Source organism: Triticum urartu, chromosome 4, assembly GCF_003073215.2.
Source record: "Triticum urartu cultivar G1812 chromosome 4, Tu2.1, whole genome shotgun sequence".
Taxonomy (NCBI): domain Eukaryota; kingdom Viridiplantae; phylum Streptophyta; class Magnoliopsida; order Poales; family Poaceae; genus Triticum; species Triticum urartu.
The window spans coordinates 92,457,292-92,475,492 of record NC_053025.1 but is presented as its reverse complement, the minus strand read 5'-3'; the positions used below and the strand labels follow the sequence as shown (position 1 = coordinate 92,475,492).

At 44.7% G+C, this 18,201-nt stretch overlaps 2 protein-coding genes across 3 annotated transcripts; one reads left to right on the top strand and one right to left on the bottom strand.

Moving 5' to 3' along the window:
- Positions 1–5,823: 5,823 nt before the first annotated feature.
- Positions 5,824–7,976, bottom strand: LOC125550849 (proteasome subunit beta type-4-like). The gene is made up of 6 exons (XM_048713960.1): positions 7,763–7,976; positions 6,974–7,050; positions 6,766–6,895; positions 6,505–6,676; positions 6,227–6,412; positions 5,824–6,119 (listed from the first exon to the last, which is right to left on the bottom strand). Exons 1-6 carry the CDS (start codon positions 7,813–7,815, stop codon positions 6,006–6,008), a joined length of 732 nt encoding a protein of 243 aa, XP_048569917.1. The 5' UTR covers positions 7,816–7,976; the 3' UTR covers positions 5,824–6,005.
- Positions 7,977–8,118: 142 nt separating this feature from the next.
- LOC125550848 (U-box domain-containing protein 57-like) lies at positions 8,119–15,769 on the top strand. Of its 2 annotated transcripts, XM_048713958.1 has the most exons (15): positions 8,119–8,287; positions 8,415–8,537; positions 10,624–10,746; positions 10,889–10,930; positions 11,066–11,154; positions 11,244–11,352; positions 11,446–11,514; positions 11,598–11,702; positions 13,322–13,406; positions 13,510–13,614; positions 13,721–13,825; positions 13,932–14,036; positions 14,137–14,375; positions 14,444–15,151; positions 15,291–15,769. In XM_048713958.1, the coding sequence occupies exons 1-15, from the start codon at positions 8,261–8,263 to the stop codon at positions 15,507–15,509; spliced, it is 2,253 nt and encodes a 750-aa protein (XP_048569915.1). In that variant the 5' UTR covers positions 8,119–8,260; the 3' UTR covers positions 15,510–15,769. The 2 variants fall into 2 exon arrangements, with proteins under 2 accessions (XP_048569915.1, XP_048569916.1); XM_048713959.1 differs by lacking the exon at positions 13,721–13,825.
- Positions 15,770–18,201: the final 2,432 nt, after the last annotated feature.

Below are 18,201 nucleotides of genomic sequence, written 5' to 3'. Positions count from 1 at the left end.
AAAACTGACTTTTGTGGAGTTTCAGGACTTTTGGAGTTGTGCGGAATAGGTCTCTAATATTTGCTCCTTTTCCAGCCCAGAATTCCAGTTGTCGGCATTCTCCCTCTTCATGTGAACCTTGTAGAATAAGAGAGAAAAGGCATAAGTATTGTGACATAATGTGTAATAACAGCCCATAATGCAATAAATATCGATATAAAAGCATGATGCAAAATGGACCTATCAAGTCCCGAAATGGTCGAGACATGAAGATTGATATATTGGAAGGTTATGTTTGGACACCGGAATGGTTTCGGATGAGTTCGGGCATATACCGGAGTACCGGGGGGTTACCGGAACCCCCCGGGGGCTTAATGGGCCTACATGGGCTTTAGTGGAAGAGAGAGGAGGCGGCCAAGAGGTGGGGGCGCGCCCCCAAGCCGAATCCGAATTGGGAGGGGGGCCGGCCCCCCTTTCCTTCTTCTCCTCTTCCCCTTCCTTCCCCCTCCTATTAGGACTAGGAAAGGGGGAAACCTACTCCTAGTAGGAGTAGGAACCCCCCCCCCCCTTGGGGGCGCACCATGAGGGCCAGCCGGCCCCCTCCTCCCCTCCTTTATATACGGGGGAGGGGACACCCCATAGACACACAAGTCGACAATTGTTTTAGCCGTATGTGGTGCCCCCTCCATCGATACACACCTCGATCATATCGTCGTAGTGCTTAGGCGAAGCCCTGCGTCAGTAACTTCATCATCACCGTCAACACGCCGTCGTGCTGAAGAAACTCTCCCTCAGCCTCAATTGGATCAAGAGTACGAGGGACGTCACTGAGCTGAACATGTGCAGATCATGGAGGTGTCGTCCGTTCAGTACTTGATCGGTTGGATCGCGAAGATGTTCGACTACATCAACCGCGTTTCTTAACGCTTCCGCTTTCGGTCTACGAGGGTACGTGGACACACTCTCCCTTCTCGTTGCTATGCATCTCCTAGATAGATCTTGCGTGATCGTAGGATTTTTTTTGAAATATTGCGTTCCCTAACAAGGGGGCGAATCCTACTAGGAACGGAGTCCTACTATGACTCCCCCCTCTTGGCGTGCCCCCCCCCTTGGGCCAGCCTCCTCCTCCCCCCTCCTTTATATACGTGGGCCGGGGGCACCCCAAAGACACAACAGTTGTTTATTAGCCGTGTGCGGTGCCCCCCTCCACAGTTTACTCCTCCGGTCATAGCGTCATAGTGCTTAGGTGAAGCCCTTCGCGGATTGCATCACCATCACCGTCACCACACCGTCGTGTTGTCGGAACTCTCCCTCGACCCTCTACTGGATCAAGAGCTCGAGGGACGTCATCGAGCTGAACGTGTGCTGAACACGGAGGTGTCATACATTCGGTACTTGGATTGGTTGGATCTTGAAGATGTTCAACTACATCAACCGCGTTAACCTAACGCTTCCGCTTTTGGTCTACGAGGGTACGTGGACACACTCTCCCCATCTCGTTGCTATGCATCTCCTAGATAGATCTTGCGTGATCGTAGGAAATTTTTTGAAATTGCATGCTACATTTCCCAACAATAGACATGTGTTTTCATTCGATGAACAGGATCACATCATTAGGAGAATGATGTGATGGACAAGACCCATCCGTTAGCTTAGCATAATGATCGTTAAGTTTTATTGCTATTGCTTTCTTCGTGTCATATACATATTCCTTTGCCTATGAGATTATGCAACTCCCGGTTACCGGAGGAATACCTTGTGTGCTATCAAACATCACAACGTAACTGGGTGATTATAAAGATGCTCTACAGGTATCTCCGAAGGTGTTTGTTGCGTTGTCATAGGTCGAGATTAGGATTTGTCACTCTGAGTATCGAAGAGGTATCTCTGGGCCCTCTTAGTAATGCACATCATAATAAGCCTTGCAAGCAATGTGACTAATGAGTTAGTTGCGGGATGATGCATTACAGAATGAGTAAAGAGACTTGCCGGTAACGAGATTGAACTAGGTATGGAGATACCGACGATCGAATCTCAGGCAAGTAACATACCGATGACAAAGGGAATAACGTATGTTGTTATTACGGTACAACTGATAAAGATCTTCGTAGAATATGTGGGAACCAATATGAGCATCAGGTTCCGCTGTTGATTATTGACCGGAGAGGTGTCTCGGTCATGTCTACATAGTTCTCGAACCCGTAGGGTCCGCACGCTTAACGTTCGATGATGATTTTGTATTATATGAGTTATGTGATTTGGTGACTGAATGTTGTTCGGAGTCCCGGATGAGATCACGAACATGACAATGAGTCTCGGAATAGTCGAGAGGTAAAGATTCATATATTGGACGATGATATTCGTACACCGGAAGTGTTCCGGGGGTACCGGGTGCATATCGGGGCACCGGAAGGGGTTCCGGGCATCCCCCCGGCAACTACATGGGCCTTAATGGGCCAAGAGGGGGACAGACCAACCCCTAAGGGGCTGGTGCACCCTTCCCATATGGGCTGGCCAAATTGGAGTAGAAAAGGGGAAGGAGGAAAGGAAAAAAGGGAATAGGATTCCCCCTTCCCCCTCTTCCCTTCCTACTCCGAATAGGAATAGGAAAGGGGGGAGGTCGAATTGGGAGGACCCCAAGTAGGATTCCTCCTACTCGGGGCGCCCCCTTGGCTGCCTCTCCTCCCCTCCAACCTATATATATGAAGGGGGGCACCGCTAGAACACACACCAACAATTGTTAGCCGTGTGCGGCGCCCCCCTCCACAGTTTACGCCTCCGGTCATATCTTCGTAGTGCTTAGGCGAAGCCCTGCGGTCACTTCACCGTCACCGTCACCACACCGTCGTGCTGACAAAACTCTCCCTCGACACTTTGCTGGATCAAGAGATCGAGGGACGTCATCGAGCTGAACGTGTGCAGAACTCGGAGGTGTCGTACGTTCGGTGCTTGATCGGTCAGAACGAGAAGAAGTTCGACTACATCAACCGCGTTGTCAAACGCTTCCGCTTTCGGTCTACGAGGGTACGTGGAAACACTCTCCCCCTCTCGTTGCTATGCATCTCCTAGATAGATCTTGCGTGGGCGTAGGAATTTTTTTGAAATTGCATGCTACGTTCCCCAACAGTAGGCTAGGTGGTCGTTTGCCTCGACGATCGCCAAGGAGGGTGGGTCCTCCTTCTTGACGGCAACTAGGTGCACTAGCTCCCGGACTACCAGAAGGGCAATGATGGCGGGGCCAACTCTTTGCCGTGGCAGAGACGGCTGCACGATGGGGATGACAACTCTACCTTGATGCGCGACAGAGATGGCAACTCCTCCTTGATGTGACGTCTGATTTGAATGTCGCGGCTGGGCGGGAGCATCGGCGAGGGCTGCGCACGACCGAGGTCGAAGCACGATCGATAGAGTAGCAGCTCAATGTGTCACGCATACTCCTCGTTCGTCCACACAGTCTCAACGAGGAGGGGTGGCTGCTGCTGCTCCTCGTCGTCCGAGGAGAGCACCTCCATCTGTTTTTTTACCCCGAAACAGTGAAAATCCCTTCCAGCTTGATATTTCAACTAAATAAAACAATGGTTGTACATCATATACACATGGACCTAGCCACTTTGGGCTGGGGAAAAACCTAAAGGTTTAATCAAAGTATGGAACAAAGTGAACTAGTGGAGGGATATTCAAAGCTAGAAATAAAAGGCTTGTGGGCCTCCTAACTCTATACATAAGGAGGTAAAAAAATCTTTTTTCAACCTTCTGAGCTAGGGGGATACCTCTAAAGTGATTATTATTCCTTTCTTTCCAAAGGCTTCAACCTACAACCAAGAAGATTTCTGTGAAAAGTGGCCAGTCCCAAGTAGTTTTATTCCGACCAACCCATCAGGCCGAGAACCTTGGACAGGCTATGTGATCCCTAGTTTAGGCCAACAAGTAGTACTGAAAAGACAAGAAGAAAAAACCATATGCTCACTGGTTTTCTCAATATGCATTCCACAGAGGAGGCAATCAGTGTCATCGCCGATGTTGTAGTGCCTTCTTTTTAGCACGTTCCTTGTGTTGAGTCTGTCTAAGAGTAGCAGCCAGCCAAAAACCTTCACTTCCATAGTGCACTTAGATCTCCAAAGCTAGAGATAAGCTTGATGAATCTGGATCTCTCTAATGTACAAAAAAGTAATATCTTCTTGTTTTGAATTATGTTGCACCCCAAATATAAGTCCACACATCATGGGCCGACAAGTCAGAATTAAGAGGCACCAGAGACGTGTTGCCCAAGAAATCCTTGACAAATATATCTTCTCGTCGAGCACAAGAAATCCATGATGACGTTTTGGACTGGTGGGCTTGCATGTCGAGTTGGATTGGTAAAGAAGTGTCACGCAGGCACATCATTAAAGAGAGTTAAGCGCTTTGTTTAGTGCATTATGTAAAATGTTTAGCGTTCTATGGGATGTTTTTTCTCTAAGTGTAGGTCAACTGCTAATGAGGGCACAATTGTGGTGGTTTTATGCTTTTTACTCTCCATGGCGAGATAAGCAATGTCAAACACGAATTGGGAAGTATTGCTGAACATCTGCCCATCTTCCTCCTTCCAAACATTCCACGACACATACATGATCACCTGGCCGAACACTTGCGCGAGGTCGTGTCCTTGTCGCTAATGTTCGAGTTCCACCATTCTTCGAGAATGGAAAGCCTGTGTGTCGACCCATGAAGTATTGATAGCCAAGATGAGACGATGCCCCAAACACCACGAGAGAAGAGGCACTCGCGGGCGAGGTGATCATTTGTTTTGTATCTGGTGAGGCAAAGCTTGCAAATGTCATCATGTGGCCACCTTCAGATGGTGAGGCGGTCCGCCATATGTAAGGGTTTTCCTACGGAGGAAAAGCCACATGAAAGCCTTACACTTTGGCTCTACCTTGGCATGTGATGTAGATTTCTCAAAGCCAACTTCCCCATAAGAAGTTCCAAAAGGTCCAGATTCAAATGGCCATTTGAAAGACGCTAACAAAGCACCAGTTGCTCGCTGAAGCCCTCTCAATACCTGGTTCTCCTCCCAAACCCATGGTGACTGACTATGGCGAAGATGCTGCCATGCCTTCCAATGACAACACGCTCGAACGGCTGGTAGCCGTCACTGGAGGCTACCGGGTGCCGCGGCTCAAGAGGCTCTACTCTCATGTAAGTGCAATAGAGTTGGGAGGTAAAGAGATCAACGAGGATCATAGACGCTTAGTTGTTATCCATTTGTTGAGAACAACGGCAATTTTTTTTCTTAACATAGTACAATTGCAGACGCTCACATAAACGCGCATATACCCTTTGAACAACGGCAATTTTTTTAACACCAGACAGTTTCCCTGTGTGGAAGAAGAAAAATAGTGGAACAACAACCCTGGGTGGTGATGTCCATGCCTTCTCTGAAATTCTCACTCTCCGTTTTGAGTAGCAAGTTCTGTTGTGATTCCAATTTTCAGCATCCCTTTCTGTTTTCCATGACAGACGGCTAAGGATGATCCAATTTGACGGTAGATGTTACTCAGAAGAGAACACCACGCATGTTCCAAATTTCCAAGGAGATAATCATGATTAGGAGGCAATGGTGTATCTTTTGTTGCAACTGTCGAGGGAGCCTGGTTCTTGCTCTAGTTTGTAGATGCCGTCATGAATCATTACTTCTGCCACCATGGTGATCTTTGGTGAACGATGCAACAAGCCAACGACCGACAAGTGACGCGAACAAATTATTTTAAAGAGAAAAATAACAGGTTTCGACTATGAAAGGGCAGCCAAAACAAGTCGAAGGGAGCACGGTGAGCAGGCACCCTCGGCCACTCCAGATTGACATAGAGTGAAGAGGCATCATCATACAAGACAAGATCAACCTTAAACGTTCACAAAGACTTTTAAGTCAAATTATAAACATGCCATACAGAGCAAATGTGGACTTCAGTCATATTCGGATCAAACGCTCACAAGGGCTGAAACTGTTTCAGCAGCACAGTTTGCTTCGTTTCCAAGCTCATGGCCTACCATGTTCCTACAGCACCCTTGGACGGGTTCTCAAAGGCGGCAAACCCCCAGTTGGTCTTCAGAGCATACGGCGGGTAGATGGTTGATCCCTCGGTCGTGATCTTGGCAATCTGTCATGCAAAAGTATAATGTTACAACAATTCAGTAGCTGCAGACTGTAATCTGCCAAACTTTCTTCTAGGCGACAGTGAGTTCACTAAGAGTAACAAGTTGTAACCTGGAATTTGTTGATGGATGACCGGTCACGGTACAGCAGGACCAGCAAGCACTTCTCAATCAGCTTAACGGCTTCTTCAAAAGTCATGTCCTCGCGCCATTCACCACGAAGTATTGGGATTGCCATATGGTTCCCAAATCCAGTGGCAATGTGGTTCTCCTCAAAGTGTGTACCAATCATGTTAACCTGAACAACAACAAAAATAGGCATAAGACAAAATGCCGACAAACCGGCAGCAGTAAGAAGAACAGTACTATTTGTTTGAATGAATAATATACCATGCCAAGATACTTCTCATCGCCCTTTGGGCCCTTTTTCACTCCACCAAGCACCAGGGAGTTCCATAGAGGGTCAAACTTATTGCGCCTGTTGTACATTACTCTTGTCAGGTAGGCATGGATTTCCTTGGGGCCCAATGAGTTCCCATCATCCCACATATGATCATTCAAACTGAAAATGAAGTGAATGAAGATGTCACATGGATTATACATAGCAGAGAGAAGGAAAACATGATCTAACCACCATTAAAGGCAACTTACGTTAATTCATCCAGATAGCGCAAAATCTCCTGGAAATCACTGAACTCCCCACTCCCTCCAATAAGGCTATGCTTTCCAACCGCCTTGATACGCTCCACACTCTTGTATCGCAAAGTTGACCCATAGGAGGCTGCAGCACAAGAAAGTATATAATGACTTCCATACCGCCGGAGCTATATTTACCTGTGCAGAAGAAGTGACAACTAACCTCCAGTATCACATGCCATGATCACACCATCCTTGTATTTCATTGCAATCACCGAGTTACCAGTCACATAAGGGTTCCTGGTGATGCAATAAGGCATCATGAGTTAATCACGTGCATGTACAAATTTACTGAAAGACACAACAGCACCATGAAAAAAGTGCCGGTGCACACTAAGGGGACAACTTGGCCAATGAATGTATTTTGATAAAGAAAAACAATTAACACACACACACAATTGTTATGACCATCTTGTACAATTACAGAAGGCTATTATATCTGTTGGGCTGGTTAACATAAGCTGATACAGATGAGAAGCTCCTGTACTAACACCAAAAAATTCATCCATTCTATCAAAGTAAAAAAAATCAGACAACAAGCTGTGGTAACAAGTTCACACAAATAAATGCATGTAAAAGGCATTTGTAACTGTTGGGCTGGTTCGTCATGAGCTGGAATATTCCATGAGTTGAGACTAACTAGCAGATTCATCCATACTGTCAATGCATAAGAAGCTTCGCAGAGCAAGCTCCGCTAGCAGGTTCTCACGGATAACGCATCGTCCCACATCGCATTCTAAATCGTATCGCCGCTGGCAAAACCCTAGTTTCCTCTCCCCCTTGTTCCTTCCCCTAGATCCGCCCAGCAGAGGGGCGCCGGCGTCGACCCTCCGGACCGGGCGCCCCGTAGTCGAGCCTCTGGATCGGGCCCCGCCGCCGGGCGACGCGAGCACCGGAACAGACAGACAAGCAAGGGGGAAATCCAGATCGGAGGAATCGGGAGAGTGCTTACAGTGTCCTCTGCGTCCCATCTCCTCCTCCGGCCGCCGCCGCGGTCGCGTCCATTGGTGCGCGTGGGGGGTTGATGCGGCTTGGTTTCGCTCGTCGGAGGAAAACCTCGGCTCGGCTGCGGCTGGGGATGGTGGTGTGGCCCTCTCTCCCTGTATCCTTTCTTCCTTGTGACTTGTGAAGAGAAGAGAAGTCGAAGCAGGCGGCTGGATCGGACCCGTGACCGGAAATATTAAACGGGCTGAGCTATCAGTTAGGCCCCATTGGAGCCCCCCTCTCTCATCTAGGCCCAGCCCCGTTTACTTCCCCTCATTTTTTTTTCTTGGCTCCCGTACACAATTCGGGCTTTCTCATCAACAAAAAAGAAACACAATTCGGTACGTTTCCCTTTTCAGCGGCAACAACCCGCGGCCGCAGCGCGCAGCGCCGGCCAAAAACCCCAACAGTGCCCACGCGCACTACGGGAGCCCCACGACAGGCGGAAGTTCTCCCCATCGCCGCCATGGCGCAGGATCATCGAACTATCAAGGTATGCTCTTGCTCCCTTCCCGGCCGCAGCTTTACTTCGCGGGTAAACCGAACCGGGTGGCCATCTGTGCAGAGCAAGAGCATGGGGGTTGGCTCCGATCCTGATAATTGGGCTTCGTCTCTTCCAGGTGGCGAGGGATGAAGATTTGCGGTCGCAGATTGGGAGCGGGGGCTTCTATTTTGATCTCGTCGACTTCGACAGAGTGCGGGCTTTCCAGGTCCCGGTTGACACCACCGTAATCCTTTTCATGGTATATATCCACATCCTGCGTTCTTCAACCAACTCCCGACATCCTTGTAGTACAAATTGGGTTACTGGGTCCTTAATTTTACTTTTCAGAGATCGATCTGTGAGATTTTAAGTGCCCGGACCTACTGGTTTCTAGTGTTTGGAGACGCTAAGTCCTCCAAACTGTAACAGGTCTTACCAATTTTAGGATATGAGAATGAATCCTCAGATATAAGCAATTATACGGCATCGAGGCAGATGACTTCTCAATTAAGTAGCAATTGACGTCCCTTGGCATATTTTTGTTTTCCTTTAAAAAAAATCTGCTACGCGAGATAGTATTTTTGTGTTGGTGTCATATATGGTGCCTTGAAAATATTTCAGCAACTTCGGGTTCTGGTTTTGTGCTCTACTTTCAGTGTGCAGAGCTGTATTCTCTCTGCTGAACAATTCAGTCCATTTTCGTGTGAAGTGTTATTTCATAATTAATGCAAGTCAATTGAGGAAATCAACAGTGCAGCCGTTCCAAAAATTTCCACCTTGCTTTAGTTCAGTATAAAAATAGGTTTGGGTGGCTGCAGACTTGTACCGTGCAATTTATTTAGTTTCTATATGTCATCATATATTTTTTAGTTTATTGTGGTACTCATTATGCAATTACAGTTTGACCACCGAAAGTAGTAAAGGACAACCTGTTGTTTCTGTTCCTGACTGCACGTGCCAACTGAGGAACTCAAGATCTTCCATCTACGTCTGAACATTCTTCCAAAAATCACTTCTAGTGCTAACCTTGTTTCGAAACGTATGACAGGTTCACATAATATATTTTTCATCAAGGAATAATACCAATCCACACGGACTAAAATCATCCTTCAAAAACGTTTAGTGCTTTGTGTCCTGTCCTTTTTATCTGACCTTCAGACGGACCTACTTTTATCTTTGAAATGAGATGCCAACCTCCATTATGTGCTGAAATACCTCGTGGACGTGTTTTTTTGGTTAAATTTCTAGTCCTCTTATTCCTGTATGAGGTCTGTTCATCTCCACTGAATCAAATATAGGAAGGCTAATGAGCCCTTGAAAGCATGTGAGAAATAGATTGTTCTGTTGTATTGTTTGCATCCCATATTATTCTGTTAATGACCAATTTGAATGGTTCAAGCTTGTGCCTTCCCTGAATATCTCATGTAATGTGCGAACTTAATGTAGGTCTAGTGATATCAATTTATCTTCTGGTTGTGCTACAAAAGTGGTAGGTTCTTTCCAGGTCTCAAGTAGCTCTTGCACTTGGTGTACTTAGCTAAGATTCTACATATTTGCTAATTACTTGGCAAGCTTAACACTGCATCATAAATAATTCTCTTATTCTTATATATCATGGTTCTATAATTCTATTTAGCTTCTAGCTCAGAAATTAAACATAAATGATCATGAGCTTGCTATATTGACTCTAATCAGGCCTTTTTAGGAATGGCTTAAATGCCACAGGAGTTGGAGAAATGTTGCACCTGCCATTGCTAAGAATCACTTCCAAAGGTCAACAGTGGATTTATTCCGGTGATGCTATGTAACAAACTAGATGCTTCCTAGGTCATGAGAGCTTGTTTAATTGGTGGCTGGACTGAAAATGCCTGTATAAAAAAAGGTCAACGATAGGAAAACTACCAAGACCTGATTAGAGTCATAAGTACATCACTAACGACCCTAGTACCCTACTCCATTTCATGACAGTGCCAACTGTGGGAAAACTACCAAGATACCCGTTTGTTCATGAACCATGCATGAGGATTCCTCACGCCTTACTCCAGCTCCTTTCTTTTAAATGCTTCTTACTGTTAGCCTTCACTGTGTTATTTATTTATTAACTTAAAATTGCCCCTGTAGTAAAGTTTCCTTTTTAACTTTTTAAAATATCCAGATGATTGAAGTTTCCATCTGATGTATACCTTCACTCCTTGTAAGATAGAATGATGTACTTATGATTTTGTGCTGCCTCTAGATATAACTTGCTTAAGCAGATAAAAGTGTCTCTCTGTTTATTCCTCTAGCCTATTGTTTCTCATAGTTCATAATGAGTTCAGAATACTGATTGGTTAAATCGTGCACAGGAGGAACTCGCAAAAGAACTTGGTACCCCTGTTAAGTTTCAACGCCTCTGGTTGTGCCAGCGACGGCAAAACGGAACACGCCGCCCTAGCAGACCATTGAATTCCAAAGAAAAGAAACTATCTGTAAGTATGCAATGTGATCGTCTTATGTTCTTTTTATTGAAGGATGTCAAACGAACAATGTTGTGTTCTGATATTGCCTCCTGCGCAAAGATAATTCCATTTTCTTCATGACATGCTAAAATATAAATAATCACCCTTGTAGATCGGAAGGGTTTTTTCGGCTGATGTGAAGCTGTTTTTGGAGGTAGATCCTAAAGCCCACAGATCCCTGCTAGTTCTATCATTTCCTTTGTGGCCTTGCTGTTTGTGAAAGGACCTTTCTTGTTCCATCCAGTGATCTTTGTATTTATGAAGTTCCCTCAATATTATTTCCTTGTAGGTGCTCAATCCTTGTTCTCCACGAAATCTAAACAGGGAATATCTATTGGTGTTTTTAAAGTTCTATGACCCAGAACAAACACAGCTGCGGTCAGCACTTACTTCAAATTCATTATTTTCTCCTTTTTAGCAATTGGAAATTCTTACTTATATCTTGTTCTTGTGAATGTGACACGCAGATATATCGGAACGCTGTTTGTGAGTTGTTCATCAAGGCCTTTAGATATTCTCCCAAAACTAAGAAGTTTAGCTGGTTTTTGTGCAGACGAGGAAATAGAATTGTATGAGGTCAGATTTTGCACAAGTGCAAGCTGCTACTCCTAATGTCTGATGGATACGGTTTTGCACCATATCTCACTAGTTTCTCACTTTTACATTCAGGAAATCAAATTCGAACCAAATGTGATGTGTGAAGCCTTAGACATTCATCATACCTTTACAGTCAACCAGGTCTGGTTTTGTTATACATGTTTTTTTGCTTTTCCACTTACTCCTAAGCCCAAGTACTTACTTTCTTCACTCCCGTTCTTCAGATTGAAAATGGTGACATCATCTGCTTCCAGAAAAGACCCAAGTCATGCAACCAGCATTTATACCCTTCTGTTAAATTGTTCCTCGAACATGTTCATAAACTGACGGTAGCCTTTCTATTGTTCTACTTCCAGGACTCAAATTGTGGCTTCCTGCTAGCTGCAGGATTGCATTTCCAGTTAACCTTAAATCTTGTTTTCCAGCCTGCACCAACTTTCTTGCGACTACAGGCTTTTGTGTTGTTGCTACTGTTTGAATCTTGTTGTGCCTTCTATGTTTTTTTTTTCAGCATACAATCATGCTGGATAGTATTATACTGGGTATTGGGCCAAGGCCCAATGGTGCAGTAGGAGTTACTGTTCACGTGAATAGAATGATGGCTGCTGAATTAAGGAGATAAAGTTTAGATGGTTGCTTAGTTAGTAAGGGTATCTACTGACTTGGGATACAGATTGGTTTAAATAGGGTTTGAAGGACATGGTTTGTTTGGAATGTTGATACTCTATTCTTAGGGCGTCTGCAATGTAGGCCATAAGAAAAAGTGACCTTATACTTCCTGTGGTTTGACCTTAGAATATTATCCTTTCACTCTGCTCTCTCCTGTTCATCCCCCTCTCTGTCTACCATGTAGGTCACAGCTTATCGGCTGCTTTGCCATATACATTATGATGTTTTTCTCTTCTTCTTCTTTTTTGCGGGGTGATGTATATAGGAGACTTGACATGGACACAAACTCTAAGAAAGGCCCATAATACCTATTATACTCTTAATAGGATAAGTTGAGTCTCAAACTATTACTCCCTCCGTTGAACTGCCAAAAAGTCTTATATTTAGGAACAGAGGGAGTATAGATCTTTAGTGAAACATGCATTCTTCTCCTCTAGGAACCTAACACTGAGCAATTCTATGCAGTAATGGCTACATACAGAGTGCAGATTGCAACTAGTGTAATATTATGTGGTCCAAATTGCAATTAACTCTAAAAACTATCATAAAAGTAGGGATGGCTAGAACTGCCAAAACATCTTATATTTTGGAACAGAGGAAGTAGATCTTTAGTCAAACATGCATTCTTCTCCTCTAGGCACCTAACACTGAGCAATTTTATGCAGTAGGAATGGCTACATACAGAGTGCAGATTGCAACTAGTGTAATATTATGTGGTCCAAATTGCAATTAACTCTAAAAACTATCTATCATAATAGTAGGGACGGCTACTTACAAACAACCTTTTTGTACAAAATATATCAATTTAGTACTCCCGCCGATCCATATTACTTGTCCTTGGTTTAGTACAACTTTCGTTGGTTTAGTACAACTTTGTACTAAAGTTTTACTAAACCAGGGACAAGTATGATCGGAGGGAGTAGTATAATCATATTCGGTCATAAGAATATATGTTAAACAATTCAAATATTATATGTAAGAATTTTCAAATTTGAAAGTTTACTCTATGATTCCTTGGTACTAAAAGACATTTTAGTCCTTTGTTTTTTGTTTTTCTTAATTCTTACTATCCAGATTGGCTGTGACTAAGTAACACACCATTCTTTTAGTAGTGGGAGAGAAAACCTAAGTCAAGGCTCTTTCTAATCTGGTAGAGAAAACATACATTTTGTTGTTCTTGATTTTATGATGCTAGTTTACTACTTCCCTTTATGTATAAAATTCTTGTACTTTGTAGTTTAAACTACTGAGAAAACATTGTTAATGCAACGACATGTAGAAAGAAGGAAGGAAGATATGTGCTCTAGAAGAGGAGATTGTTGAATTCAGACGTCTTTCTGATCTTAATATAGCGGCAAACTTGGGTAGATCAACTTCGCGAGAACTTCTTTTATCTTGTTTTACATTCCAATTGATGGAAGATATCAATTGCTACAGCAATATATAACATACCATTATATAATGCAGAATGTACTCAGTTGAGACATGAACGAGACAATGCAATGCTACAGGTGGATGAGTTTCGGGGTCAGAATGATTTAGTTCGCCTTCAAATAGAAGAGGCAAAAAAAGGTAGATGAATAATTGCGAAAATTCATCTTGTCTTGCTTTTCATTCTTTCCTTCCCGAAAATATAGCTTGGTAGCAGCAGTAAGTAATCTTCATATATATAATGCAGAGTGTAACCAGTTGAGACATGAACTAGACAATGCAATGCAACAGGTGAACGAGTTTCGCGGTCAGAATGATTTAGTTCGCCTTCAAATAGAAGAGGCAAAAAAAGGTGGATGAATAAATTGCGAAAATTTATGTTGTCTTGCTTTTCATTCTTTCCTTTCCGAAAATATAGCTTGGTAGCAGCAGTAAGTAATCTTCATATATTTAAGCAGAGTGTAACCAGTTGAGACATGAACGAGACAATGCAGTGCGACAGATAGATGCATTACTGAATCAGAATACTGTGGGTCGCATCCAAATAGAAGAGGCAAAAATGGGTATATTGACTGTGAAAACCTCTCGTCTTTCTTTCATTCTTCAGTTGCTCTAAAACGTAAATTGGTAGCTGCAATATATAACCTGCATTTGTAAATGCAGAATGTAGTCAGTTAAAGCATGAACGAGATAATGCAGTTCGACAGGTGGATGAATTATGGGATAGGAACTCTCAATTTATTCTCGAGTTCCGCTTTACATGTTTGGAACAAGCAACAGAGCATTTCAAGGACCTGTGCAAGATCGGGGACACTGAATATGGATGTGTGTATAAAGGCATTATAAACAACACTACGGTAGCAATCAAGCTGTCCAAATCCAAGAGTTTGTTTCAACAAGAGGTAGCCTTCGCCTATTGTCATAGTGGTACTTAGCTTTGATTCTGTGATTTAACATGAGATTAATGCAGGTCTCTGTTCTTCGTCAAGGAGGGAGACATGCAAACATTGTCACCTTTGTTGGAATGTGCTCTGAAGTTTCGGCTCTTGTGTACGAGTGGTTACCTAAGGGAAACCTTGAAGACCGCATTTTGTGTGCCGATGACACTCCACCTCTATCATGGCACATCCGTACACAGATCATCGGTGAGGTTTGCTGTGCACTACTCTTCCTTCATTCACACAAGCCTAATGCCTCGGTCCATGGTGATCTCCGGCCTTGCAACATCCTCATCGGTGCTGACTACAGAAGCAAGCTCTACAACTTTGGTATGTCCACCTTATTTCTCCAGCCTGGCAGCTGTCCACCAAACCTAACAGCAAGGCTTCCGTACACGGATCCGGAGTTCCTCACCATTGGGGACCTCACACCCCTTTCTGATGTCTACTCACTGGGTGTTGTTATCCTTCGCCTTTTGACTGGAATGCCCCCTTTGGCTATCGCAAAGAAAGTTAGAGAAGCATTTCAAAGTGATAACCTGCACTTGCTGATAGATAAATCAGCCGGGGACTGGCCTTACACACAAGCCAAGCAGTTAGCACTCCTTGGCCTTAGGTGTGTAGAAATGACGAGGGAAAAGCGGCCTCATCTGACTGAGGTTTGGACCGTTGTTGAGGCCCTGGTCAGAAAGCCTCCTGCACCCTCATGCCCTACCCACTTCATTTGTCCAATCCTCCAGGTAAACCTTTTGTCAGCATTTGTGATAATCTGGAGTCTGGACACATGTTTCTGAAACTTCTATACGTGTGTACAAGTTATCAACATTCCCCCTTTATTTCTAAATGATGATGTTTGTGTGGTGAATTTCTGTATTTCAGGAGATCATGAACGATCCTCAAATGGCATCAGATGGATTTACCTATGAAGCGGAAGCCATAAGACGCTGGCTTGATGGCGGGAGCAATAGGTCTCCGATGACGAACTTGGCACTTCCAAATCGTGTTCTCATCCCTAATCGCGCCCTCCGTTCTTCCATCCAGGGGTACCTTCAGGCGTCAGTAGCGAAGGCAGTCAGGTCCCTGAACCTCAATCATTGATGATGCTCTGGATATTATTTGCCGCATAGCATCTTGTAAATGTGGTGGCCACTTTCTGTAGTGAATTTGCATTTTAGGCGGAACAAGGGAATTTGTTTGGGAAACGGGAGGCATGATGTGCAACTAATTTTTCTACTCCCTCCGAAATCAGAGGAATAGATTATGGCAGAGGAAACTGAAAGATTTAGAAGTTCAAACAGTAACATTTGTTTGTGTGATCACATCATTAACAAAATGCATATTCTTTTATTATATGTCAACTGAATTTTTTTCATCTTTATAGTCAAACTTTGTCTGCATGCATACGTCTTTCTTTCCCCTTTTGCAAGGTGACTAGGGCAAAAGCCTTCCTCTCCTCGATCTCTGCCGGTGACGGGATTTGCCTGACCTGGCGGTGAGGGGAATCCTAATGCCGTGGCTCCGGCTATTAGATAGGTTGGAGTTTTTTGTCCTCGAAGGAGTGACGCTTGTTTGAGTCAGTCTTCCGGGAACCGATCCTCCTCAGGTTCATCGTCGGGACAGATTAGATGAGTTCTGGTCTAGATTTTTGCCAGCTCCTTGGGACAGTAAGATTAGGGTCAAATAGGTCGCATGTGTTTGCCCGACATTTGTATGGAGTGGAACACTACTGTACCACCCATTGTGGTTGAACGTGTGTTGGGCGATATGCCCAACCACCGTTGATTTATAAAGCAATGCTTTGCCTTCAAAAAAAAAGATTAGGGTTGGATCGTTTCAAGGGTTCAACAGAGACGACAGGGCACTGGTCCTTAAGGGCACGTGCACGAAGACTTTTCGGTTGTTTATCAACAAGGTCCGATTCGCTCCGGTATGGGAGCATGCCGGTACCAAAAACCTATGCCTTACCACTTGGCTATACTTCAAATGGGGGGAAGGCTCGATAAAAACAAGCTGGGATATAATTTTTTCACAAGAAAGAGCTAGTTACCCTCGGTCTTCCCTTTTCCCCGCAAATCAAGGAACGTAATTTTTATTATGTTTTGTGTGATTTGTACTTGTAGTGAACCTTTGTAATAGATCTAAGTCCTTTTTTGAAAACATAAACTATTTCTGCATGCAAAACATATATACATTTGTAGTTCAAAGTCCAGTCTTCTTCAATTCTTAGGAATATAAAAATGACTCTTAGGAATATAAAAATGTAGGAACAGAAAAAACGTAGGATTGGAATGTTATGCACACTCGAATCCTATAGGATTTGAGTTTGTTTGATTGCATTGCAAGAAAAATAGAGTATTTTTTCCAAAAGGTTGAAGTGGATGCTAGATTTTCTATGTAATGTAGTAGAAAGGATTACTTTTTTCGATAAAAGGCGTTTTGTATTGACTCATAATATAGCATCAAGGGATACAAACATAATGAGTACACACTCGGTCTTTGCATAGTTAGGATGCACACGATCAATATTAACACACGCACACAAAAGTTCACGCTGGCAAAAAACAAAGCCAAACAAGACCAAAGCTATACCGGGCGAAGAGAAACAAAAAAAAAACATTGATCCTCGCCGAGCAGTTGCTGAACCAAAAAATATGATGCAAGTGTGCACGACACACACCAGGCAAGCAGCCACACGCCAAGAACCGTTTATGGAGCCAATACCAACTGTTGTTGCCTCGCGAGAGAAGGCAAAACCACCAAAATCTCACACTGTCCCTCCCTATGAAGCAAGTGTACACCGGTGGTATATTTAGGCATGGCCAATGCCCCAGACAGTACACCACAAGCTGCCACTTTATCACCATGGCATCAAATCGTCTGCCATGAACTTCCTCGAGCAACCATTGAGCGGGCATTGGCACCAGTGGACAACAACAGCGGCACTGCCACCATGCACCACCTTCGGAAAGCCACACTGCAGTAGAGTATCGCAGTTTCGCCACACACCGTCTTCATACCTCAACCACCCAAATCAGGGCACCGGAGAGACAAGGAGAGGCAGCAGGTGCAGCACAAACCTCCTACAAACCACAGGTCCCTCTAGCCAAGACCATCTCCAAAACAATGCCCCCAAGAGGGTACATGACACATGTGGCGTCATCATTCCGACCCGAAGAAACTCGGACCTAGGGTTTCCCCTGGAGAGCAATGGAGGCCACGAGGAAAAAATCGCATCTTTGACGCCTTCATCAAGGTAATGACACCCACAGGCGCACCGTCATCGGCTTCCACCAGCGGTCTCACCATCCAAGCCACTGGTCGGCTAGTCAATTGAGCTACCACCGCCGAATGAACTACTGCCGCCGGATAGATCCGGCTAACGGGGAAGTCGTTCACCGCCTAGTGGGCGTAGTCGTCGGCCACCGCCAGGAGCATGCGCCGCACTGCCCTGCTCGCTACTGAAGAGAGCAGCCCGCCATGCGTGGAGCACAAGCACAACAGAGGAGGCATGAGCAAACGACGCTGCGACGCTTCCCGACCGTCTCATGCACCACCACCATCCATTATTGTGATGTTCTAGCAGCCACCACAGAGAGGAGGCGAGCCAAGTTGTCTCATCGCCACCGCAGCCACCACATGAGCTTTGCCCGGCAGCGGTCACCGGCGCCGGCAAGGGGAAGGAGCTGGGCAAGGAGGGTTGCCGATAGGAAGGAAACCCGAGCCACCCTGTTGGGGGACGGCGTGGGCGTCAGATCCCTTTTTTCCCGAAGAAAGGATTACTTAGGATTTT

Coding starts and splice junctions, on each gene's coding strand:
- LOC125550849 (XM_048713960.1), bottom strand. CDS start 7,815: ATGGACGCGACCGCGGCGGCGGCCGGAGGAGGAGATGGGACGCAGAGG. Junction 6,896..6,973: donor CATGGCATGTGATACTGGAG/GTTAGTTGTCAC, acceptor CTTGTGCTGCAG/CCTCCTATGGGTCAACTTTG. Junction 6,120..6,226: donor CATCCATCAACAAATTCCAG/GTTACAACTTGT, acceptor TTTGCATGACAG/ATTGCCAAGATCACGACCGA.
- LOC125550848 (XM_048713958.1), top strand. CDS start 8,261: ATGGCGCAGGATCATCGAACTATCAAG. Junction 11,703..13,321: donor AACATGTTCATAAACTGACG/GTAGCCTTTCTA, acceptor AACGACATGTAG/AAAGAAGGAAGGAAGATATG. Junction 13,615..13,720: donor AATAGAAGAGGCAAAAAAAG/GTAGATGAATAA, acceptor TATATAATGCAG/AGTGTAACCAGTTGAGACAT.